Here is a 27,502-nt window from a genome sequence, read left to right as displayed (position 1 = left end):
TTAAAATTTAAAATTTTAAATGTTATCTATTAAAAGTGTAAGAATAATTTAATAAATCAATTAAATTTAATTTTGGATGGTACTTAATTGTTTCATTCTTAATGTTTATTCCAAATTTAAACTTGCGCTCCAACTATTTGATAATGGCTTTCAAATTCGAAATATGATATTTGTTAAATAATAATTTTTTAAACATTATTTTAAATATATTAAAATATTAAAATATTAAAATAAAATAATTTTAATAATATAAAGTGTACTTGATGCATGAACAATAATTACACAGTTATAATCAGAAAGAAGAGTAACTTTATCATAAAAAATATTTTGACCAACTAAAACCACTCGATGGAGATTGGAGTGATTTAAAGTGGACTTTGATATTACGGCATGATTTCAGTCCTGTCAGAAGAGCACGCGAAAGAAAAACAGAAAGAAAGACTAGTGCAAGAGACATAAATAATTTACGTCTTCAGTTCCATTGCTCGACATTTTCATTTTTTGGTTCGAAAGACGAACGATTCAATTATTGCTTAAAAACTTGCGCGTTCTTATTTGAGCTGCTTTACTCGCCACACCAGTGTAAGTTCCCAGTGGACGAAACCGAAGGGGTCGCAACCCAACCCAAACCCCGCAGGAAAAATGAAACAAAAATAACGAGGCTGATAGAAATTATCGGAAAAAACATAAGGTAACATTAAAAGAGATGTGTCTGTATATCCATTTCCAGTTCTTATGATTTAAGAGTTTTCTTTTAATTTTTGTTTTTCTATGAGTGCAAAAATGAAGGAGGAGTTCGATAAGCTGAGGGCAATAGCGTCCAGGTTTGGAGGAGTTGAGAACATGGAGCACAAGATTAATGAAATGGAAGCTGAGTTACATAGACTCAAGGGAATTGAGCAGGAGGAATTCCATATGCCCCAGCAAACTGAGTTCCATAAACTTGACCAAATGAAATACTATAAGTTTGGTGGGATTGAGGAAATGGAGTCCAAGTTACATATATTCGACCAAATAAAATCCATGCTCGGGGGGATTGATGAAATAGTGACCAAATATAGAGTTACAGCACATCAGATATGAGCAAATGGAGTCTTGCTTGAGACACCAAAATGCACAGGCTTCTCTTTTGTCTCTAAAGTAGTGTTTGGAATAAGATGATCACCCAATAAATCATAATAATTTATGCAAGATACTTAGATCACTGTATTTGATAATCAGTTAGAGATCTTAAGTGATAGTGACATTAGATTAACGAGAGTGATTAGATTATTGCTTTGGAGAGTGATTTAATTCTCATTTAAAGAGATGAAAAACTTTTATCATCACTGTGAAATAATGTGTAAAATTAACAATAGTCAATATTATCCATTTAATATGTAAATTAAAAATTTTATTTTTTAAAAAATTAATTATAATTATTTTATATTATAATTTTTATATTTTCAAACTAATATTAATAGCAATAAGTTCAAAAACATTTAGTGTGATTTTTTTAATTTTTTTAAATTTATTTAAAATATAATCTTTTAACTTTAATATATTAGTTTTATTTTCTAATCCAAATATTTTTTACATAATTTATACTATAAAAGCTAATTTACTATCAATAAATATATTTTTAATTTAATAATTTAATTATAATTATTATGAAGTAAACATAATATTATTAATATTTTATATACAAATTATTATCATCAAATAACATTAAAATCATTAACTATATAGTTATTATAATGTGCATGACTATTTTGGTACTTTTAAACAAAATAATAGTTAATTTTTAGTAATACTAAATACAATGATCTCTAATTATTAAGAATTAATAATTTTTAACAAAAAAAGTGATTTCAAATTATGAATGATAAGATCATTTTAGTAATTAAATTATTATGATTATTTTAAAAATGATACTAGATATTACCTAAGTGTTTTTTTATATTTTGGTTGATCAGGAAAAAGTTCTAACGAATTAAATAGTGATTGGGTTGTGGAATAATGGTTGGTATTTTGCGGTAGTGGTACCCTTTGAAATTGTTATCCAACGAGTGTGAAAGGCCATTCACACGTATGATTCATACATATAACGGTTTTTCACAACTACAAATAGCAGCACAATAAAAAATGAACTGTTATAGCTGTTATCAAATTCTGTTAAAGGCTATGAAAGAAAACAACCAACCTCAAGCCACAACAATCAATCATCAACAACTTTATATATCAATCTACTAATAAAAGAAAGAGATAAAGAAAAGTTGGAGGGGAAAAAAAGAAGGATAGGGATTGAAGTAGGTAGAGAAGAATCAGAGTTTGGGTAAGAAAGAAAATAATAAAATTAGTTTTTTTTAATTTTATTATTTAGATAAAAATTTGATAGGGAAATGTTTGGTGGAAAATACGAATTTGTAATTTTTTTTTATTTAGATTGAAATTGAGAGAGAATGAAAGATGATGAATAATTAATTTATTTTTATAAGTGTTTTATATGTATAAGTATTATTTAAAAATAGTTAATTTTACATTAAAATTTTGTTAATTTTATTTTTAATTTGCATTTTTTATTTAATTAAAGTTAAGTTGCTAACTATTAATATAATTTGTTAATTGATAAAATAAAATTTTTATCTATTATTTTTTTCAATTAATTTCACATATAATATTATTATTATTTTTTAATTTTATGTAGTTAGATTAGTCATGTTCGTAAAATTCATGGGTATTTTATTGAATTACTTTAAAATAAGCATCTTGACTATTAAGCTATAATACTAAAAAATGTTAATAATTGATTTTACCATATAAAAAATGTAATGAAAATGTCTTAAAGTTTTTTAAAAAATATAAAATATGAGTGTTAATGGTTATCCATAATATTTATATCATTTATGATGAGTTGTGCAAAAATTAAAAAAAAATTTTCACAATCACATCAAGCTTGTTTGCCGCTATCATATCTGTTATATTTGTAATCGCAATAAACATAACATGACAAAAAATATGATTGCAACCGTAATATAAATCTCTGAAAAACACAAATTAATCTTTTAATATTCTAGCTTTGGGTGATTTAATACTAGATGACTTATCATTGAACTTACACTTAAAACCAAGATTTGGACACTATGAAAATACAAATTATATTTTCTATCTCCTAACTTTTGGTGTCTCTAAAACAATATTTTCTTCCCTTTATTGTGAGCTTTGTATAATACTCTATAATTTGCAGCATACAAACTATAATGGAATACAGTCTCAAGTGCAGGATCTGTGATGGACTACATATGGTCCTTTTGTTTGTTGAATGAATCTTTTTTTTTTTTGGTCAATAGAATGAGGATGAGTATGCCAATTGTTTTATTTTTGCTTTTGCACTTACTTTCTGATTAATTATGTGCCCCAAGTTAATAAAGTTTTGTCTAGTCAATTTGATAAATTTTCAATATTTTTAGTTTAGACATAATAACTTAATCTTTTAGCTCTTTAAATTATGAATTTGTTTTCTCATTTAATCAAACAAGCATGTTAATATTAATTGCTATATGAAGCTTACTAACCTCTATTTTTTTGATTTCCAATTATTAGTTACACTAATTTTTACTCAAACTTTTTTGTTTGCAATATGAATTATAGTATTTGAATTATATTCCTTGTGGGAAGAAGTTTATAAGTACTTTTTTGGGCAACAATATTGTTATTTTAGTTTTTTTTTTTTTACTATAATTGTCTTTATTAAAGTGATTTTTCTTACTCATTAGTACATTTTTTACTTCTATTTTGATTATTTTTGAGATCTCTTTAACTTATTGTAGATGCTTGATTTTCATTACTAATATTTTATTTTTATAAATTACTTTAAAGTTGTTAAACTTGAAGATAAGTCGAAAAAGGTAATAAAACTGTTTCAATGAAAGTTATTTTATGGAACAGCTATTCATAAAACAAGCTTTTATAGAATAATTGTTTACAGAACAACTATTCAATAAATAACTCTTTTATGGAGCAAAACTTTCATGGAATAGCCGTTTTTGGAATAACTTCCTCTAATAACAAGACCAACACCTTTATTGAAAGCTCTTGAAATACAAGTTGCTTCACTAAAAGTTATTTCACAAAATACATTTCATTGGATGTTATTTCACCAAAAAAAGAATTGAAAATAACCTTGTAATATGGTAGGATTCTTGGGTTAATTTTATTATTGGGATGTTCCAAAGAGTTTAGCTTGGTGAATTAAATATAGAGATAGTTAAATGATTATCTCATAACCTTTCCTTAAAATATTAACGTTTCTCAATTTCCTTTAGAATAGGTAGTGAACTTCTATATTCATCATACCTATCACCAAAAGCTAATTAAACTCTCATTAAATAATATATTAACACATTTTATAACAATCAATTCTCCTATTATTCACTATTATTCTTATTTATTATTCAAGATATGTAACTCCTATTCTTAAAATCTATAAATAGGAATTTCATAATTCATTTGAAACTTTTGGACTTTGATGAATTTCTTATAACTTTTTCTCAAGTTCTCTTTCGACAACCCTTTCTTTCTGAATACTTCTGTCAGCCTTACTTTACCATCCACTACCACCTGTTTCTACACTAAATACTTTAGGTTCTACTCCAATCTTCCTCTCCACCGTCTCCTGACATATTCTGTTTTATCTATTTGCAATGCTTTCTCACCTTAACAAAGAACCCTTTTACACTTATTATTAAATTTAGTTGGGAGATTATGAAATTAGTAAAATGCTTTCTGCAGCTATGATTGGGACAATGCTTGGCCTAGTATATTTTGATGTAGGTGTGAATAAATACTTTCATGGGAATGTTTTGAGCAACATGTCTAGATTTAACAATTTATATGGAAAGTGTCAAACTATTAGAGAGTATACTTTCACGCAGCCCTTAGTCTAGAGTATTAATGATATATTCAATATTGAACATAGTGATGTTACATGAAATGACCAAAGTATAGTTAATTAGACCTCTTTACTTATAGCCAGTCCCAATTGGTTTTAGGTTAGATGTTTAATAATGGAGAAGAAGATTATGGATATAATAGTTGAAGTGAAAGTTTTGAAAAAGGAACTTGAGAATAAGGTTAATGAGGTAAAGGCAATGAATGCAAAAAAAAAAAAAAAGTAAACACCTTAGTTGTGCAAGATGCATTTAGGTTGTGCGGATGACTTTTTGAACAAGACTGTTAGTCTTTTTTAATTAATCAATTTTATGTTTTTGGTTCTTTTTTAGATGCTTAGTGTTTATTAGCTACTAGTATGGTTATGTTGTCAAGCCAAGCACTCAAAATGAGTAGGTATGGTGCTTTAATCTCATATTGGATAAAAAAAAAAAGGTTAATGAGCTTATAAGCGTTGACATTGCACATCCCAATAAGCCAATTTACTGGTTTAGACATTGATGATGCATATCCCAATAAGTCAGTTTTATGAAAAGAGATTGATGGAAAAAGATGTCATGTTAAGCGTTCTAAGGAGTAGGTACGAGGCATATATGTATTAGCACTACAAATCCTAATAAGTTGATTTATCAGTTTTAAAACCTTAGCAATAAATCAATTTTTTTATCCAAGGGCCACCATATAAGTGGTGGTACTGCAAATCCTAATATATGGATTTGTTCATTTTAAAACCTTAGTAACAAGTCAATTTGTCTATTTTACAGGATAAGATAATGGCATATAGGTGTTGGCACTGCACATCCTAATAAGTTAATATGTAAATTTTAGAATCTTAGCAATATGGGATGATTTTGCATTTAGATTATATTTTTGTAATGGTAATTATGTTTTTGACATGTCCTTTGTTTATAGTTTTCAACACATTTACACATCAAATGGAGTTTCTCTTTATGAATTGTTAATATCCTTGTTGAAAACAAAAAGTTCTCTACAAATGAAATGATGACCTATGCAGCATCTGTTTGGATGGATAAAAGCTATTGTGTTGTGATACACGTCCAAAGGCTTTTTAGAAAGGTTAGTTTTCAACTTTTTCCTTGAATGTTTTGTATTATTGACAACTTTTCGAGCTATAATTGATTGTATTAACCATTAATGTGCTGGATGCATTTAAATAATAGTAGTAAAAAAAGTAGCTCTTTTGTCAAAAAAAAAAAAAAAACTCACATGCAATAAATGATACTTGAGGTTGTTAACTTTCTAACTTCTTCACGTCTCTAATTTTTAGAGACTGTCAAACTATATTCTAAATTTTGAACTAATTGATGATACCCCTATCAACTTTCAAACTTTATGAATGATTTATTTTAGTGCCTTCTGTTGTTTTCTTGTGTTTTTATCCTAATTTATGTCTTTTTTTTTACTTATTTATTTATTTTTCAAATTATAACTATTGTCTAATAATATTTTGCCTTGAAGTTGAAGCTTATGACGTTTGCTCTTAGTTGTCTATAATGCATTTTTTTTAATCGAATAGCCTTATTAGAGGCAAAATTATGTTTTCGGTGTTAAGAAATGTGGGTTCCAGCCCTATGTAATTGTTTTAGCCAATTAAAAGCCATGAGCTTTTGACTTTTAACCTAAAATAAAGCCTTAAATAATAAACGAATGGGGCTATGTTTTAGGCATAAGTGTGGCACCGAATTGAAAGAAAAAAAGCCAAAAAAAAAGAGAAAAGTAAGAAGGAAAAGTTGGTTGAATGAAAGTCAATCTATGGTATGATTGAGCTGAAATTTTATCAGCAGATTTATGATTCAGAATTTTACATTTTAAATGGTGGAGATCGGGTTTAAAGTTTTTTAAGAACGAATTTAAGATGTATTTGTTAAGTCATCTATTGGTAAAATTTCTCTAATTGTCTCTTTAGTTATTGATTAGCTTTAGTTTTAGCTAAAGAAAAATTTTATATATCCATTATTTGATAGTGAAGATTTATCTGGTGGTCTATGATTTTTTTCTTTTACACTAGAAGATTTTTCATGTAAATCTTATGGTGTTTTACTTTTCATCATTTTGAATTATCAATTGTTGTCTATTACTGTGAGTTTATTACGATATATTATTTTTGTATTGTTGTGTTTATTGTTTTAGGCCTAACAAGTGGTATCAAAGTGAGAGTTATTTTTGAGACATCGATACAAAAATAACCTAGGACAGAAGTAAATTATGTTTAAAATTATAGAGGGTGATACAATTTTCATGATAAAATTGATAACCGGTATTAAGTGATTCAACTAAATCAGTAGATACGAAAGATGAAAGTTAAAAGAATTTAGGTAGAAAAATGCTGGTTATAATTAAAAAATATATTGAAATTAGTGTGTTCCATCATGTTAAGTAGAAGACAAATGCCCGCATTATTTGAAAAAAATTGACAGCTTTGTATGAGAGAAAAATATGTATGAATAAAATTATGTTTGTTAAAAGGCTTGCCATTTTACAGTATAATGATGGATGATTGGTTATAGAGCACTTGAATAATTATAAACATATATTTAATCAAATGACTACTATAAAGCTTAAGATGGACGATGAAATGAAGGTATTATTTTTTTAAAATTTATTGTCAGATAGCTAAAACACTTTAGTTGTGACTATTTTTAATTTAATTTCTAATTACAAGGTAACATTGGAGATGGTAAAGGACAACATGCTTAATGAAGAAGCAAGGCAAAAAGATTTAAACCATGGGAATCAAGCTCTTGTCATAGAGAACAGGGATAAAAATATCGATAGAAGTCAAAACTCAAAAGGTCATAGTAAGTTTAGACATAGATACAAGTTCAGAGATAAAGTGAAATATTTTTATTGTGATAGAGCAGGTCATATAAAACAATATTACAAAATCTTAAAGCAAGAGTGAAAAGATGAGAAAGAAAAAAGTTTAGATGATAACAATGTTACAATAATGAATTCAGATAGTGATTTATTTATTTTGATTTGTACACATGGTGATTGTAATCATGTTGGTAATCTTAGCATTGAGTGGATAGTTGATATAGGAGCTACATATCATTATGTTCCTAAGAGAGAGTTATTTACAACTTATAAAGTAAGAGACTTTCGTTACACCAAGATAAAAAATAAGAGTGTGTCATAGATTATTGAGATTTGTGATATTATTGTACAAATTAGTATAGACTGCATATTAACTTTGAGAGATGTAAGATATATTTTAGTTATGAGAATGAACTTGCTTGCTATTAATGTCCTTGATAAAAAATGATATATGAGTCGATAAAAGAATGGGTAGTGAAAGTTTATCAAAAGATCTATGACAGTTGCAATAAGAAAACTATGCTACATGATGTATAAGACATGGATACAATTGAACGGTAACTAGATAATTGTCGCTGAGGATGATGCTTCAACAAACTTGTGGCGCAAAAGGCTACCACATATGAGCGAGAATGGGTTATAAGTTTTGACAAGGCAGTCTCTCATTACCTTGACCTAAGATATGTTTTTTGATGCATGTGATCAGTATTTGTTTGGCAAACATCGTAGAGTTTTTTTTTATAAAAGTTTTCAGAGAAAAGAAAATAGATTAAAATTGATTCATTCTAATGTAAGTGATCCTATTGAGATTAAGTCATTAAGTGATAGTAGATATTTTATTACTTTTATTGATGATGCTTCACATAAGACATAAATGTATATATTAAAAAAAAAGTCAGATACTGTAGTATTTTTTAAAATTTTATGCTATGGTGGAAAGGATGATAGGGCTACCCTTGAAGTGATTTGGATAGATAATGGTAGAGAATACCTATTTAAAGACTTTGAAAAGTACTGTTCAAAGCATATGATTAAGCATAAAATGATAGAACCTAGAACACCATAGTATAATGGTGTAGCTGAAAGGATGAACCAAATCATTGTGAAAAAAGTTAAATCTATATTGAGGATGATAAAATTATCAAAATCATTTTGGGGTGAACAAATCACTATCAGTTCTTTTAGGCTTAGACATTCTAAAAAGAGTGTGGACAAGAAAAGATGCTTCATACTTTCACTTAAAAGTTTTCAAGTGTAAAGTATTAATACATGTACCAAAAGAACAGAGATTAAAGCTTGACAGTAAAGCCACACAGTGTGTATTTGTAAGATATAATGATAAAAAATTTGGCTATAAGGTATAAGATCTAGTGAAGAAAAAGATAGTCAGAAGTAGAGATATAATTTTTCACGAAAAAAAAACCATAGCAGACCTTAAAAAAATGAGAAAACTACTCGGATTACTATTGAATGTAATGTTTTAACACTAACAAAGGTTTTATAAGAAAAAACCACAGATAGTGAAAATGAGTAAGAAATAAAACTTGAGGATATGAATGAGCTAGCCATAGTTAGTAATGAGTCAAATAATATCAATTTTGAGTAAGGAAAAAGAATCCTCTCTACCTAAAAATATTAAGTAGGGTGAATAGTCTTCTCCATAAAAAAATGTTGAGTAGAGGGAATTATTTTCAATATCAGGTAGTATAGAGTCTCAACCTAAAAGATCTATCAAAGAGTATAGATCATCCACCACATATCCAAGTTTAGATTTTATTTTAGTTATCAGTAAGAAAAGTGAAAAAGTTTTTAAGATGTGCAGATTACTTCAGATAGAGAACACTAGTTAAAAGTAATGAAAAAAAATAGTCATTACAAAATAATAACACATATGATCTTATTAAACTTTCGAAAAAAATGAGGCTATTGAAAGATAAAATGGATGTTCAAGTTAGAAAAGATGGTGACAAGCTAGTAAGGTACAAAGCTCGATTGATTGTAAAAGATTTTTTTCAAAAACCTAGCATTGATTTTGATGAGATCTTTTCTCCAGTTGTGAAGATGAGTTCTATTCGAGTGGTACTAGGATTAACAGCTAGTTTGAAACTTGAGCTTGAGCAACTTAATGTTAAGATTACATTCTTGCATGGTGACTTGTAGGAGGATATTTATATAGATCAACCTAAAGGTTTTGAAGTGAAAGAAAAAAAAAGCACTTAGTTGCAAACTAAAAAAAACCTTGTATAGCTTAAAACAAGCTCTGCAATATTGGCACAAAAAGTTTAATTCTTTTGTGGTGAGCTATAGCTATAAAGGAACGACAGTAAATTCTTGTGTGTATGTCAAGAAATTCACTGATGGTAACTTCATTATTCTTTATTATATGTTGATGATATATTAATTATGGGACAAGATGCTGGTATGATTCGTAGATTAAAAGAATAATTATCTAAGTCCTTTGATATAAAGGATTTAGATCTAACAAAACAGATTTTTGGTATAGATATTATTCGAGATAGAAAAGCTGAAAAGCTGTGATAGTCACAAAAAAAGTATATTGAACAATTATTAGTAGATTCAACATATAATATGCTAAATTAGTTAGCAGTCCACTTATCAACCATTTTCATTGGAGCAAGCAAACTTGTCTAGTGACTAAGGAAAAGTAACTAGCTATGTCTAATATTTTTTATTCTTCTGCAATTGGTTTTTTGATATATCTTATGTTTGCACATGGCTTGACTTGTTCATGCAGTTGGTGTAGTGAGCAGATTTTTTTCTAATCCAAGAAAGGTTCACTGGGAAGCGGTGAAATAAATTTTCAGATATTTGAAAGGCACTTCAAAAATGTGCTTGAGTTATTGAGTTTCAGAACTAGTTCTAGAAATATTTACTGATGCTAACATGGTAGGTGATCTTGATGGTAAGAAATCTACTTTAGGGTATTTGTTTACTTTTGTAGAAAGAGCTATGTTTTAACAGTCTAAGTTGTAAAAGTGTGTTGTCTTATCAACTACAGAAGCTGAATATATTGTAGCAACCAAAGTAGGTAAAGTATTTTTTTTCTTGAATTGGGGTTGAATCAAAAAAATATGTAGTGTTTTGTGATAATCAGAGTACTTTAGATTTGAGTAAAATGTCACGTATCATGCTTGAACGAAGCACATTGATATTAGATATCAGTGGTTACATTTAGTAATTGAGGAACAACAAATGTTGTTGAAGAAAATCCATACTAATGAGACTACAGCTGATATGTTGACTAAGATAGTTCTCAGAAAAAAACTTAAGTTCTATAATAATTTGGCCAAAATGGAGTCCTTGGCTAAGATAAGTTCCAAATGAAATAATTATGGTGATGAATCTCCTCTTAATGGGGCTAAATGGAGGGCTTGTTAAGAAGTGTGGGGTCCAGCTCTATGTAATTGTTTTAGCCGATCAAAGGCCATGAGTTTTTTACTTTTAACCTAAAATAAAGCCTTAAACAATAAAAGAAAGGAATTGTGTTTTAAGCGTAAGTGTGGTGCCGAATAGGAAAAAAAAAGCTAGAAAAATAGATAGAAACTAGATAAGGGAGAGTTGATTGAACAAAAGTCAGTCCGTGATTCGATTAAGTTAAAATTTTGTTAGTAGTTTTATGATTCAAAGTTTTACATTCTGAACGGTGAGATCAAGTTTATAGCTCTCTAGGAATAAATCTAGGATGTATTAGTTGAGTCACTTATTTAGTGAGATTTCTCTAATTATCTCTTTAGTTGTTGATTAGCTCTAATTTTAGTTAGAGAAAAACTTTGTATATTCATTATTTGATAGTGAAAATTTTTTTAGTAGTTTATGATTTTTTTTCTCTACACTGAAAGGTTTTTCATGTAAATCTTATTGTGTTTTATTTTTTTTACATTTTGAATTATTGATTGTTGTCTATTACTGTGGTTTTATTGTGATATATTACTTTTATGTTGTTTTGTTTGTTGCTTTAGGCCCAACACTCGTGACATGTTCCAATCACTTATACCCGTGTGGTTACTGATATTGCAAAGTGAAACTGAATATTTATGGATTTCAAGTGTTCTAGGGAGTGATAAATTTATGATCACAACTTGCTCTTGATATGAGGATGTGTTTTCTCCTCCTTTTCCCTCTTACCCTGTTACTTTCCCTTGCAACAAAACTTAGTGTAGAAAGGTAAGAGTTTATATTTTAGGACTTATTCTTTCTTCTTTATGGTGTATTTTTGTGTTTCTCTTGAGTTGCCTGGAGTGCCCCTTATGCATTGGGTTGTTTAGTCTGCAGTGTGTGCCTTTTAGAACACTGGTCAATCATAGTTTGCGTTTAAAATTAATGAAATATGCAGAAATGCACTTTTCTTGCTCTTGGCATCACAATCCATGTTTCTCGGTTCAAACAGAATTTGTAATATCTGAGTCACTTCAGTCAATACTAGTTGTTATCAGTATGGATTCTTGGACTCATGATTTATTACTGGCTGATTGCAGAGTGTGTTTCTCTATTAAGCATTCCAACTGGTACTTGGCACTGTAGATATTGCCAGAACACCTTCCAAAAGGAAAAGTTTGTGGAACATAATGCCAATGCTCTAGCTGCTGGAAGAGTTGCTGGAATTGATCCAATAGAACAGATAAGCAAGAGAAGCATTCGTATTATCAGAACTCCAGAGACAGAAGTTCTCAGCATCTGTGTGCTATGCAGGTCGGGTCCATTCTTTTATGACTATTTGGAATAATTCTTGTTATGAATCATTCATCTCATCCTCGAAATACCCCCTCCCCAACTTCCTTTAAAGAGTGCAAATCTTTTTTAACTTTAATATATTTATAGCATTTATGTCTAACAAAATATTTTCCGTTACCTAGATAAAAGTTGCAAACAGTTGTTAAATCTAAGATTACACTCTAGACTGTTAAAATCTATGATTTGATTAATTAGTATACAGTGCTGAGAAACTGCTTGCCAGGAAGATCCGAAAACATGTCTTTATTTGCAAATTGACTTTTTTTTTATGTCAACTTGGTCTGGTACTGCACTCACGCAGAGTCTTGATTTTTTGGTCTCATTATTTTTCTGTCTTAATTTATCTCTCTCTGTAATCTTTTTGAACTTTATTTGCTTCTTCCGTATTAACATGTTATTAATATTTGCAGAGGTTATGCTTTTAGCAAGTCAGGTTTTGGTCCTCGCACTGTTATTCTTTGTGATCAGGTATCTTCTTGGTTCTGTTTGTGCTTGCATTAAATTCAGGCTTCCCAGTACTGAGTATTGCTAATTCTGTTATTGCACTTAATGATCGTTGTTCTTCATTTTTTCCTTGTCAGTGTGAGAGAGAGTATCATGTGGGGAGTCTGAGGGATCATAACATGGATGACCTTAAGGTGCCATTTGTTTCTGTTGAATAATGAATAGTTTTTCCTAATTTGTTCTGTTAATAAATTAGTATTGACTCCGTGTTATCAGCAGGAATTGCCAAAAGGAAAGTGGTTTTGTTGCACAGATTGCATTAGAATTCATTCTGCTTTACGGGAATTGATAGTTCGTGTGGAAGAGAAGCTTCCTGACTCATCTCTGCATGTTGTAAAGAAGAAGCATGAAGAAAATAGTTTAGAAAGCAAGGCCAATCTTGATATAAGATGGAGGGTTCTCAGTGGGAAAATGACATCTTTTGATGACACTAGAGTATTGCTTTCCAAGGCTGTTGCGATCTTCCATGTATGTAATTTTCTGTTTGTACTTAAGAAAATTATTGCTGAACATCCATTTTATATAACAGCATTGTTAGCTAGGAAGTAAACAGTTTGTTTTGGCCTCTTGGGCCTGGCCATCTTGTTTAGCCTGTCTGGTACTCATATAAGCTTTAAGTCTTGTAGTCACTGCAGTGCATAAAAGGCATGAGCCATCTTCACATAGTTTTTGTTGATTCTGTCTTTGATGTAAACAGGAAGCTATCCAGTTAAGCACTAATTGTTTTATGATGTTACATTTGTGCTTGTTAGGACCGCTTCGATCCTGTAAGTGACTCTGGATCAAGTAAAGGTGATCTCATCCCATCAATGGTTTATGGGTAAGCAATAATTGTCTTTTCTGCATACTTTATTGCTTGTCTTCTTGATGCTTGCAATTATGTAGTGCTCCCTTGAAGTTTCCTTTGTGAATCCATATCATTAATTGGTTTTGCAGGAGAACTGTCAAGGGTCAAGATTTTGGTGGCATGTACTGTGCAATATTAACTGGCAAGTGAGACTCATATTTGGGAAGTTTCTTTTCAGTGTTATATTCTAGAATGGGGGTATCTGAATGCCATTATTCCTATTTTCCTATCTCGCAGTCAAGTGGTTGTGTCAGCTGGTATTTTTAGGATTTTTGGGCAGGAGATGGCTGAAATTCCCTTAGTTGCAACAATTACTGAATACCAAGGACAGGTAACTATCACTGCTTCATGGCAACAACCCTTTTCCCCAACCATTTTCTTGTTTGGTCTTTTGATAAAGGCAACATGCATCCTAACTAAAAGAACATGGATTTTGCAGGGTTATTTCCAATGCCTTTCAGTTGCCTTGATAAGCTGCTTGGCTTCCTAAATGTGAAAAACCTTGTGCTTCCAGCAGCTGATGAAGCGGAATCCATTTGGACAAAGAAATTCGGATTCAGCAAGATAACCCAGGATGGGGTATGACATTTTCCACCTTTCTTTGAGGTTAAACAGTTGTTGATCCATTGATGAATGTAACATTATTGGCAATTGCAGCTAAACAAATAAAAAAGAGACTACCGAATGATGATCTTCCAGGGTACATCAATACTGCAGAAGCCAGTCCCGGGAATCAGATTGATCAGTAAATCAGAGGATGAATGACTAGTGTCACTGTAGTGTTGAGTTGGCATATGAAATTTTGAGCATGGAGAAGCAAGTTTTTGAAGAGACTTCTCCTCCTAAATGTACAGCCACAGGATTGGTTTTATTTATTTATTTTTGTGCAGGAAATAGAAGTCAATTAGGTACTATATATTTTCTCTTTATATATATATATATATATATATATATATTGGATTTGTAGCACAAAAATGAAAAGAAAAATAAAAAAATTAAAAGACGAGATCTGACAGTCCGAGAGTTTTCAAAAAATTTGATTCTACGTAGTTACATATATATTTTTATATAAATAATTGTATTTAGGATAAAAAAGGGATTGCAAATTTAAATTTTAGAATTTTAAATATTATCTATTAGAAGTGTAAGAATAATTTTATAAATCAATTAAATTTAATTATTTCTTTCTTAGAGTAAAAATAATGTTTATTCTAACTTTAAACTTGCACTCCAGCCACTTGATAATGATTTTCAAATACGAAATATTTATTTATTAATTAACTATTTTTTAGAGTTTAAACAGAATAAGTTCAAATTTGAATCTTAAAATTGGATGAAATTGGATTATGCTCAAAGAAAATCAATTTAAGCTTAAATTTTGAGATTAGATTTTGTCAAATATAGTTTAAACCTAAGTCTTTACAAATTATTTAATTTGATTCTTAATTTTATACAAATTGATTTCTTCGATTATGCCAATTAAGAAAAAAGAAAGAAAGATTCATTAAATAATAATAATAACAATAATAATAATAATAATAATTTGATCCGGATATAAATGAGTGATTACATCAAAGATGTTGACTCAGGGTGAGTTTAATCTGGAAAGATAAGGATGCTAACAAGTAATTGAACCTCTCGGACTTTACCTTTAAGGATGGAGAGATTATAGAGGAGAGAGCTTGAACGGGACTCTGGGCCTGAATCAGCTGTTTCAAGGGACGATGAAACAATGTCTTCTGCAGCCACAGGATACATTGGCAACCCTTGTGATGAAATCGGGAAACATGACGCACCCCTGATGAAATCATTTTCAAAATCTACGATGGTGGCTTGATCTTTGTCAGTTGGGATTTGAAACGGTTGTTCGTCGGTAATATAGGAACAGGTAGACAAATAGGATACTTCTAAGTCTAGTCCAGAACAAGTCTATGTTGACGAGAATCAAGGCCCAGTAAACCATAAATGCTTCCTAGCAAAATTTCCCAAGTTAATTTTTTTATTTTCCAAAGCACAATTTTTCAAGTATACCAAACTTATTTCCCTCTTGAATCTCACGATACGAAAAGATACGAAAAGAATTCTCACTGTTTTATTACTCAGGACAAAACTCGTCTAAAACTCGTCTACTACCAAATTTTCTATTCTTTTTTCATGTATATGGCTTTCGCGTTTGGTCTATCTCCCCTGGAGATTTCAAGAACCTAAATGCTAACAGCAGACTACCGAACCCCCCTACACGAGCTGGCTGTTGTTCTCCTTTTCCGATCTGATATTTTTTATTTGCCTATTCTGGTTGGTTTTTTTATAGGAATTTAATCTCCTTTTAATCAAGAAACTCAATCAACTAATTTATATTGAATGTGATTTGATTTGATTTTAAATATAAATTAATTCTGTAATTAAATTTCAAAAATTTTATAAAATCATTTTCATCGAATTTTATTCAATTTTTTTTAAAAAAATTAAATTAAAAATTTTCAAACTTCTCAATCAAATCCACTAACAGTCGAAAGCTCATCAAAAAAATTTCGAATAAAATAGGAAATCTACTAAAATTTTAAGCACAGAAAAACTAGTTTTTGAGGAGACTTTTCCTCCTAAATGTATAGCCACAGGGTTGGTTTTATTTTATTTTATTTTTTGTACAGGAAATGGAAGTCAATTAGGTGCTACATATTTTCTCCTTTTTTTTTAATTTTTTTGGATTTGTAGCACAAAAATGAAAAGAAAAGTAAAAAAAAAAAAAAAAGAGAGGTCAGACAGTTTGAGGAATTTCGAAAGTAAAATAAATTCCCTGATGCCTCTGCAGTCTACTCATTGGTCATAGCTTTGTAAGTTTCTAATAAACTTTAACTATTTAAACTTTTTCCTAGTCTTCGTTGCTGGGACATTGGCAAATGTCCCTGGCCAAAAACTGTTGCTGACTTTTTAAACTCTTTCTTAGTTTTCGTTGCTGGTACCCAGGCCAAAAATTTACTCGCGTTCTTATCTGAGCCTCACCAGTACATAAATTCCCTGACGCTTCTGCAGTCTGCTCATTAGTCATAGCTTTGTAAGTTCTTTAGAAATTGAAACTTCAAAATCAAATGGAGCATCATATGGCACAGACTCAAGCTTGGAGACCATGTGTCACAAGCACATCGTTTTCCCAGAAGGCCCAGCCCTTGAGTTGTCAGCCGTGTTTTGTAGGATTGCCCTGTTCTGAAACAAATGGGAGTCAGCTGGACCTTGCAGGAGCATCGACAGAAGTTCCCAGTGGACGAAAACGAAGCGGTCCCAAACGAACCCGTAACGAGGAGGAAAGCAAAAGAAGAAAGAATGAGAACTGTAAAAAGTATAGGAAAAAACATAAGGTAATATTAAAAGAGATCTATCTGCATATCCATTTCTAGTTCTTATTATTTAAGAATTTTTTTTTAATTTTTGTTTTTCTATGTGTGCAAAATGAAGGACGAGTTCCAAAAGCTGTGGGAACTAGCGCAGAAGTTTGGAGGACCTGAGAAAATGGACCAAAAGATTAATGAAATGGAGGCTAGGTCTGAGAAAATGAGAAAATGGACCAAAAGATTAATGACATGGAAGCTAAGTTACGTACACTAGAGGTAATTGAGCAGCAATTCCGGCAGAAGGTTAATGAAACGGAAGCTAAGTTACGTGGACTAAATGGAATTGGGCAGGAATTCCACATGCACCAGCAAATGGCAACTGAGTTCCATAGACCCGAGAAGTTGGATGGGATTGAGGAAATGGATTCCAAGTTACCTAGATTCAACCAAATAAATTCCACGATCAGGGAGATTCATGGAATAGTGCCCGAAATAAATGGCCTACGAACATATTCCGGTACATTCCAAATAAGCAAATGGTGTTGGGTTAAAAGCCTCCAATCCAATCACATCAGCGGAAACGAAATCAAACAATAAATCAAACACACAGGAGACAATAATTTAACGTGGTTCGGTTCAACTGACCTACATCTACGGATGAGAAACAAGATCTATTAGTTGTAGAGAATTACAAACTTACATCAAATCATCAACCCCACTCAACAATCAATACTCATAAGACACTCTCAATCTCCTCTAGTCCTATGAAGTATTCTCTACCCAAACAAACACAAACCCAAACTCTTGTGCACCCTTTCAACATAACCAAACACATACCCATATGTTCCCATACATCATACCTATATGGACTCTATCAGTCTTCTCTAATCCACTCATAAACAAACATACACACTTATAAGACCTATATGGACTCTATCAGTCTTCTCTAATCCACTCATAAACAAACATACACACTTATAAGACGTAGAGCCCCAATACTCCTATGGGGTGTCTATCCCACAAAACCCTACAACTCTCTTACATCTTTTTCTCATACCTAACCCTGTAGAGACTTCACCTATTTATAACCATACAAACTTGCCCATTAAGAATCCCTCTCCTCTTAGAATTCTTCTCCTGTAAGTCAAACTTGCCTATTAAGAATCCATTTCCTTTTAGAATTCTTCTCTTGTAAGTCAAACTTACCTATTAAGAATCATCTTTCTCTTAGAATTCTTTTTTTGCAAGTCTTCTTGTCCATCAAGCAATATCTAAAAAATCTTAAACAAATCTCTAACAAATCTCAAACAAATCTCTTATGAGATTTGAGTCAATATTCCCAAAAAATGAAGTCCTCGAACCACCAAAATGCACAGGTATCTCTCGTCCCTAAAAGTGTTCTTTTATATTTTAGTTGATCAGGAAAAACACAAATTGATCTTTTAATATTCTAGCTTTTGGTGATCCAATACTGGATGACTCATCATTGAACTTACACTCAAAACCAAGATTTGGACACTATGAAAAAACAAATTATATTCTTTATTTCCTAACTATTGGTGGCTCTGAAACAATATTTTGCTGCCTTTGCTGTGAGCCTTTGAATAATACTCTATAATTTGCAGCATACAGACTATCATGGAACGCAGTCACAAGTGCAAGGATCGACGATTGACTGGTATGGTCACATTTTGTTGCACTGCTTTTGTTTGTTGAATGAACTTTTTTTTGGGCCAATAGAAAGAGGATGAGTATGCCAATTGTTTTATTTTTGCTTTTGCACTCACTTTCTGATTAATTATGTGCCCCAAGAAGATAAAGTTTTGTCTGGTAAATTTTATAAGTTTTCAATAATTCTAGCTTAGACATACTAACTTGATCTTTTAGCTCTTTAAATAAGGAATTTGTTTCCTCATTTAATCAAACATGCATGTTGACATTAATTGCTATGTGAAGCGTACAAACTTCTATTATTTTGATTTCCAATTATTAGTTAGACTAATTTTTACTGAAACTTTCATGTATGCAATATGAATTATAGTGTTTGAATTATATTCCTTGTGGGAAGAAGTTTATAAGTACTTTTCTATGCAACAATATTGTTATTTTAGTGTTTTTTTTTACTAAAATTGTCTTTATGGATGTGATTTCCTTACTCTTTAGTACATCTTTTACTTTTATTTTGATTATGTTTGAGATCTCGTCAACCTATTATTGGATTCAGTTGGAAGGTTATGAAATTAGTCAGATGTTTCATGCGGCTGCGCTTGGGACAGTGCCTGACCTCGTATATTCTGCTGCGGGATTGAATGAATTTATTGCCCAATTTGATGAGTATGAAATGAGCAACATACGCTTGTACGGATTTAACAATTTACATGGAGATTGCCAAATTGTTGGAGACTATACTTTCACGCAGCCCTTGGACTGTAGTGCTAATGATATATTCAATACTGAACACAGTGATGCTACACGAAATGACCAAAGTACATTCAATTGGGCCTTTACCAATAACCAATTTGATTGGCTTTTAGGTTAGATGCTTAGTGGAGGAGATGCTTAGGGGAGGGGAGGATTGCGGATATAACTTCTGCTGTTCCTAACCTTCTATTGGAGACTATTTGTGTGGGGTTTCCATATTTCCATTCCCTCTTACTGTGCTAAACTCTGATTTATAAAGTCCTCATTTCCTCTATCCCAAAGAAAAATCCACTGATTCTCTTCTAGCTCGGTAATTGGAATTTTTTCCTTTCTAATTTACAGAGATTATCTTGCAAAAAAGCATTGGTTTGTGGCAAAATCTAGAGTTTTTTCCAGGTTTCTGTAACTTGAATTACCCCTTGTAATCTCTGTAACAAGCATCATAGTAGTTTGAAGTTTCCATTGACACAAGGTATTTCCAAATCTGAAAGTCATTTCCCATCAGTTCAAAATGCTGCTGCTATAGTTTACTCATAAATGTGGCAAACGCCAGAGCTGAAAACAGCACAAAATAAGGAAAAAAAAAAGGGATATGAAAGCTCAAAAATAATTCAAAGCTTCACACTTTCAACTTCATTTACAACATTTGGATTAATGAGCTGGACAAAAAACATTGTTAACCTTAAAATCCTACAATTGTTCCTCAGTTTGCAGTTCAACCCTCAATAGCCAACCAAACAAAACAATTAAGTCAATTGATGAAAGTTGAAGTACAATGAAAACTGCAATTAAACACCTAAAGGACCCCATTGGCAGATCCAGTTTCTCCCATTATCTCCATAATCTGCTTCTGCATCAACTCAGCCTTCTTAGCCACCAATTTAGCTTCTTCAACCTTTATCAATACCCATTCTTGATCCATCTTCTTCAACTTCTCCTCTTCCAACCCCTTCATCCTCTCTTTCCACACCTCATTGTCAGGCAAAACCCTCGAAAACTCAGCCACTAAATAAGGGAACTTGTCCAAATCCCAAACTCCATCTCCCTTTCCACTTTCCATTCGCTCTTTTGCCTTCTTTGGGGTTATTTTCTTGCCCCATATTCTTTTTGAAAGCTTGAATATCCTTCGGTCGTGATGGGTTCTTACAAGGGACTTGGTTCTTGCATGTTTGTGGTACTTCATTCTCAGTCTACGGACCTTGTCGTTGATTTGGGAAGGAGTGAACTGATAGTTGAGACGCTTGACGATACGGTTGATTGTTGGGGTACCAACAGTTGTGATCGGTGGAGAAACGGATTTGGTGGCTCTGATTAAACATCTTAGGATCTGGGTTTCGTCTGATTCGCTGAAAACTCTTGAGGATCGGCCGTTTGGAGTGGTGGAAGGTGTGGGGGTTGACATGGTGAGACAAAGAATGGTAAGTTTTGGAGCTGCAGTTGGAATTTGCAAAGGAAGGTTCCAATTAGATGGGTATCGGAGAAGAGCACTAGCCCGTTACTAGCGAGGGCGCCGCGCAGTTCTTTTCTAATTTTCAAAGGTTGGCATGTCAGGCTTCACAGGCAAGTGGGTTGGGCCTCCATCATGAGTGGGCAGGCCTTCCCACGTCCGGAAGGTTTCGAAAAGGTTTAGAATGTGTGTTTATATGAAATTTTACGTTAATTTAAAATAATTAATTTTAAAATTAATAGCATGTGTTTAGCCCTATCAAGGCGCCTCCGTTAATTTACTAAATATAGAGACGCCTCCACGAGATTACCAAAGATGGCATGTGAAGGCTTCTCAAATAAATAGGTTTGAGCCTTTTTATCTTTCATAAATCGAGACGCCTCCGCTAGCTTTCTAAATATAGAAGCGCCTCCACGAGATTAGATGAAGGCTTCTTAGATAAATGGGTTTGGGCCTTTATCTTTCATAAATGAAGTCTTTTTGTATCGAAAAGATTTGAAGTGCGTGTTTATATGAAATTCTGCATAAATTTAAAATAATTAATTTTAAAATTAATGATGTGTATTATTTTTAAAAAAATAAAATAGAATAAATGATAAATGGGGAAAATCACAAACCAATTTGTCATACCATTGAAGTGAAAATCCCTAGAAAACGATTTCTAGGAAACAAATCGAAAGACTAGAAGTTGAAGGTATGCCAAAATTTTGAAGATTGTAAAATTAAAAATCATACCAATTTAGTACTCTATATATATTTCGACTTTAGGCTTTTGGGCAAAGATGAAGCTAAGGATAAACCATTATGCATGAGATCAGTCCACCTTGGTCCAGCCCATTTGGTTTTGCTCTTTGACACACATACGAGCCCTATGTCTTATGTGTGTCATCTTTAAGACTCCAATTCTATACCTGACTCGTTTCACGCTTTCACTAATAAAAACTCACCAAGTTTTCTCTTTTTTCCTTTGCAGTCCAACTGAGAGTGGCTTACATTTCTAACTCATTTCATTCAGGTAATTGATTTCAGATTCAACAACCTCTCTCCCTAATGGGTTTCTCTTTAAATCTTGTTTAAAGATTCTTTCTCAATTTTTTATTTATCTCTATCCTTGAAAAGGCTATTATTTTCCTTGTTCTATGTTTATTTTTCTATTCTTGAAGTGGGATTTTGTCCGATACTTGTATTTTCTGGTCATTCACTCATTTGAGAATAATAAACTACAATAATTATGGCCTAGGCTCTACAAGTTAGAATATGATGGATTAGTTTTAAGTTTATTTCTAGAATATGATGGAGTAGTTTTAAGTTTATTTCTTTGTATTGATTCTGCTTACGTTTGCTTTAAAATTTACAACTACAATGGAACAAAAGAGAAGCAATTAGAACTTAAAATTTTGGTGGTGAAAGTTAGTGGCTTGTAGTGGAAATCTCCGATTATCAGGACTGGTTAAGTGATCCCACTTTGCAATTTCAAAATGGTTGTAGTGAATTCTGGTAATTATGCTGTAGATAGTTGCTGAGGCCAATTGTCTTAGCATATACGAGCATCCTTGAGCTGTGAATTGAGGCAAGTTTGCAGGCATATTGGTCTTAACCATTTGTATAAATATCATGCTTTCAGTGGAAAGTTTTGTGCTATACACGCCTGTGGTAATCAGCGGGAGTGAAAACCTGCCGAGCTAGTTTACTCAGATTTGCAGGTTAGATAGAGGTTCATACGGAACCTCTGTTTGCTTTTTGGTAACACGTAGCCGAGCTTCTCAAACTGGAAATTCTGCAGCATTTTTAGATCAATTCTTCTATTGCACCATGTTCTTATATTAATAAGTAAGTTCATTAACCATTGGCCATTTGTAAGATTTAAAATTTCAATGCTTCTTAGAGTAACTTATTTTCCATGTTACCTAAAGGTTTCATGAATTTTATATTTATATGTCACTGTAAAACTCATACCATACACTGACATACAAAAACTTAAGTTAAATTGAATGCATCAAAGATTATTGTCAAAGGCTTGCCTTCCAAAGTTTTAACTTTTAAAGTCCATTATGCCTTTCTCTTTAGCTGCATGTCTTTCATGCGTATAATCAATTTTTGTTGATAATGAGGACCAAGTTGCTTTGACACTGACTAATGGCTCATTTTCTCTTGTATTATTGTCCTTAAAGTTTTGTGGATCTTCTTTCAAATTTATCATACTTGTGCCGTCTTTTCCTGCAGAATAGAGATAGACATAAGGCTTCCTATTGTTGGTGAGCAGCAATGGAAGATATGGATATAGTCATTCAATGTACCAATGGCTCCAGGGAAGACACGATCAATCGTTTGTAGTGCTCGAAACTTCTTCCAGTTTACAGTGCCAGGGCCTGCCTGGTGGCAGGTGAGTACCATTTCCTTGTGCTTCTAATGCATATGTTTTGTCTGATGTTGTAGTTATACGGGGATCTTTACTCCTTCCTATATTTCTTTCATGATGTTTCCTATAGCCCTATACCTTCTTTTCTATGTACATTATGTTAGAGCATCTTGCAAGGTTTATTCAACACGGTCTATTTTATTGTTTTGTTTAGTTGAAGTATATAAACCTGTCTGTAATCTTGTGCTATGTTAATGAGTAGACTATTCCCGAGAATTGTAATGTGCTCAGAAATTTTGCACTAGTAACCACAGATTTTGGATGCCTTTGATGATAAACGATGCCTGTATCAACTAAACCACAAATTTAGCCGGCATCTCAGTTCGTGATCATAGTTTCACATTAAGAGAAAAGCCTTGACTTCAGTACCCAAGTTTTGCTCTGCTTCATTTCTGTATAAATTGGTAAGTCAATCATTCCTGGCTTCTTGGTTCAGGTTATTCCTAGATGGTATGAGCATTGGATTTCAAACAAGGTTTACGATGGAGACATGATCGTACTTCAAGGTCAAGAAAAGATCTTTCTTTCAAAGTCAATGGATAGTTCAGAGGATGTAAATAAGCAGTACACGAAGCTGACATTTACACCCACACAAGCTGATCGCTTTGTCTTGGCATTTCGAAACTGGCTAATGCGTCACGGCAACAGTCAACCCGAATGGCACAGCACCAGCGTCCAACAACCTCTCCCATCAACAGTATTATCAAAACGCCAGGTATAGAAAACTTATAATTCACTGATATTCGCAACAACAGGTTCTTCTGAGCATGTTCTGAAATATTTCGTTACCATTTGCAGATGTTAGATAAATTCGAGCAGCATACCCTCACGTGTTCATCATGTAAACAAGCTTACACATCATTCCAAACATGGCAAAAGATCCTAATTGGCCAACAGTCGCATTTTGCGCGACAGCGAGCATTCCTTCCAACATCCAGCTCCGGGTTGTTTTAGCTATGCTTGCACTGGTTTCTGCTGGTTTGGCATATGCATTGCATCAACTACAAAAGAACTTTGTTTTTGTTGATTACGTGCACGCCGAAATTGATTAGAACAAGTTTGACTAGAAAATTTGAGTGTAAATGAACAAAATGCTGACCAACGGAACTTGAAACAGTTTTTGTTTTTATTTGTTTAAGTTTATTATTAATCTTAACAAATAATTATATATAATATTTTAAAAATTTATAACTCTTTTTGTTTTATTTTTTTTTGTTCATTTTTTCTTTTTTGGAATGTTTCAAAATTATATCTTTTTTTCTTTTTACATCTAAAATTTTCATTTTTTATATTTTGAAATTATTTTTTATGTTTTTTTCTACACTTTGATGTTAAAAATAATGAAATTTTAATTTTATCAAAAAGATTTTAATTTTAATATTAAATAGATTAAAGTAAAAAAATTTAAATTTCATAAAAATTAATGTCTCAAACATTTTAAGACAAAAAATAAATAAATAAATCATAAATATAATAAAATTTATTTAAGTTTAATTCATTTAAATTCAAATATAATTAAACAAAATATTTAATAAACCAAACAATCCTTAGAGTAAAAATAATATTTATTCCAAATTTAAACTTGTGTTCCAACTATTTGATAACGACTTTCAAATTCGAAATATTTTATTTATTAAATAATTATTTTAAATATATTAAAATATTAAAATAAAATGTTTTTAATCATTTAAAGTGGACTAGATATATGAACAATAATTACACACTTATAAGCAGAAGGCAGAGTAACTTTATTATAAAAAATATTTTGACTATCTAATTACTACTTAAATCAGTCCATGGCGATTGGAGTTGTTTAAAGTGGCCTTGGATATTACGGCATGATTTCTGTCCTGTCAGAAGGGCTTCGCGAAAGAAAACCTAAAAGAAAGACAAGCGCACGAGACGTAAACCAACGTGGGGTACGTAAGACTAACGATTCAATCATCGCTCCACATTACTCCAAAACGCACGCGTTTGACGTGCTTTACTCGTCATGTCAGTATCAATAATTCGGCGCCCGTGATATCTCTGCTTTACTCGCCACACCAGTATAAATATCAAAATAAAATAAAATAAATAATTTAATATATAAAGTTAAAACGAAATACCATAAATCTTTTTTTGACTTGATTTTGTTTTTAAAAAATTGATTATATTTTAAATAAAATATTTATTTATTGGATTTAAATAAATCAAAATTTAATGAATACATATTATTTTATTATTTATATTTTTATTAATATTTTTTAAAATTTTTTTATTTATTAATTTTTTGTTATAAATTTCCGATTAAAAAAATAAAAAAATGAAATAAATCAATTGTATACAGTAATGGGCTTTTCAATAAAACAATCTTATTAAAAAATAAGATAAGGACAAAAAAGTCAAGCTATCACTGACATACGCAATGATAACCTTTTTTTGTATCATTTTTTAAAAAATTTATCAAATAAAAAAACAAAAAAAATCATTTTTAAATAAATAATATTAAATGGATCTCGCATTAAAAAAATTAAAAATATTAAAAGAATATATAAATATTAAAAAAAAAGAAAAAAATAAAGTAAATAAAAAATTGATAAAAAATAACTTGACAAATGGTATACCCCTATATTAATTTGACGAGACAAAAATGAATTTAAATTTTTAAAAAATATTTATTACAAATAATAAAAAAACGAGCTACTCGGATAATAAGTTTATCTCACTAACTCTATATTTTTTTATCTATTTATAAAATAATTAAAAAATAATATAAGGTAAATTTAAAAAATGAAGACAAAGTTGATTCTAAAGTTTCAACGAAATAGAGAAAGAAATATTCAAATTTTCATGCTTATTTGGTATTCTTTTTGGGTGATAAATTTTAAGTGTTTTCATTTTTTTTATTTGATGGTTGTTATGTAAAAATTTTCATAATTTTTTTTATCACAACCATCAAATGAAGTAAAAAATTTTTTTATTTGATGGTTGTTTACTTCATTTTTTTTTTTTGTTTTTCATTCTAATTGAATAGAGTTTAAACAAAAATAAATCAAGCATATATACTTCATGAATACTCTCAACAGTTACATGATTCAAAAAAAAAAATCTCAAAATGAATAGAAATGCATAAAATTAATGTGAAACTAATTAGCATGCTAAAATCAACTCAACCCTTCCTAATTTCTATCTAATTGTAAAAGCAAGAGAAAAATTGGCTCAGATAAAACGTTAAAAATCCATGATACGATTTTAGTTAGCAGTTGATTGTAGACAATTATGTAACAAAACCTTAGAAGTATATGATTAAATAAATTAAACTATTAGATAGTAGATTTTTTATGATTATAACAAAGTTATCATAATGATATTAGTTGGTAACTCAGTATATATGAATTTTGAAAAAAAAAATTGATACATTAGGATTATTGTATCATTTCATTTTTTTGTATCAATTGTACCGATTCGTACTAATCATCTTGAACCATTTCTACCTATACAAGATTTTGTTTCTTTTTTATTATTTTTTTAATCTTTTCACTTTTTATTATTTTGTTTCGTACTAATACTTTGTTGCCTTTATTGTGAGCCTTTGTATAATACTCTATAATTTACAGCATACAAACCATAATAGAATACAGTTACAAGTGCAAGGATCTGTGCTTGACTGGATATGGTCCTTTTGTTTGTTGAATGAATCTTTTTTTTTTTCTTGGTCAATAGAATGAGGATGAGTATGCCAATTGTTTTATTTTTGCTTTTGCACTTACTTTCTGATTAATTATGTGCCCCAAGTTGATACAGTTTTGTCTAGTCACTTTTTTGATATATTTTCAATATTTATCAAATTGACCAGTCAAGACTTTATCAACTTACTATCTGATTAATTATTTGCCCAAGTTGAAAATTTATCAACTTGCCCAAAAAAAAGTTCATTGAACAAACAAAAACAGTGCAACAAAATGTGACCATACCCAGTCAATCATAGATCCTTGCACTTGTGACTGCATTCCATGATAGTCTGTATGCTGCAA

The 27,502-nt window shown here is 30.9% G+C and overlaps 2 protein-coding genes and 2 pseudogenes across 4 annotated transcripts; 3 read left to right on the top strand and 1 right to left on the bottom strand.

The window, feature by feature from the left end:
• The first annotated feature begins 783 nt into the window (after nt 1-783).
• Nucleotides 784-14,755, top strand: LOC111302672 (increased DNA methylation 1-like; annotated as a pseudogene). Its single transcript, XR_016326815.1, has 11 exons — nt 784-995; nt 5,842-6,006; nt 12,264-12,477; nt 12,930-12,987; nt 13,101-13,157; nt 13,243-13,491; nt 13,776-13,843; nt 13,960-14,016; nt 14,108-14,201; nt 14,294-14,449; nt 14,528-14,755. The product of XR_016326815.1 is annotated as an increased DNA methylation 1-like (transcript).
• Nucleotides 14,756-18,432: 3,677 nt separating this feature from the next.
• LOC149515226 (uncharacterized) lies at nt 18,433-20,126 on the top strand. The gene is made up of 2 exons (XM_089742653.1): nt 18,433-18,575; nt 18,825-20,126. Exon 2 carries the CDS (start codon nt 19,337-19,339, stop codon nt 19,736-19,738), a length of 402 nt encoding a protein of 133 aa, XP_089598779.1. The 5' UTR covers nt 18,433-18,575; nt 18,825-19,336; the 3' UTR covers nt 19,739-20,126.
• A 101-nt stretch (nt 20,127-20,227) lies between these two features.
• LOC111304355 (uncharacterized) lies at nt 20,228-21,297 on the bottom strand. Its single transcript, XM_022900901.2, has one exon. It carries the CDS (start codon nt 21,020-21,022, stop codon nt 20,417-20,419), a length of 606 nt encoding a protein of 201 aa, XP_022756636.2. The 5' UTR covers nt 21,023-21,297; the 3' UTR covers nt 20,228-20,416.
• A 1,248-nt stretch (nt 21,298-22,545) lies between these two features.
• On the top strand, nt 22,546-24,670 carry LOC111304354 (pheophorbide a oxygenase, chloroplastic-like; annotated as a pseudogene). The gene is made up of 6 exons (XR_016326814.1): nt 22,546-22,564; nt 22,692-22,720; nt 22,860-22,897; nt 23,291-23,450; nt 23,923-24,201; nt 24,285-24,670. The product of XR_016326814.1 is annotated as a pheophorbide a oxygenase, chloroplastic-like (transcript).
• The last annotated feature ends 2,832 nt before the right edge of the window (nt 24,671-27,502 follow it).

Source organism: Durio zibethinus, chromosome 13 (genome assembly GCF_047325235.1).
Source record: "Durio zibethinus cultivar Kanyao isolate XHJ-2024 chromosome 13, ASM4732523v1, whole genome shotgun sequence".
Lineage (NCBI taxonomy): Eukaryota > Viridiplantae > Streptophyta > Magnoliopsida > Malvales > Malvaceae > Durio > Durio zibethinus.
This window is presented reverse-complemented; position numbering and strand designations above follow the sequence as displayed.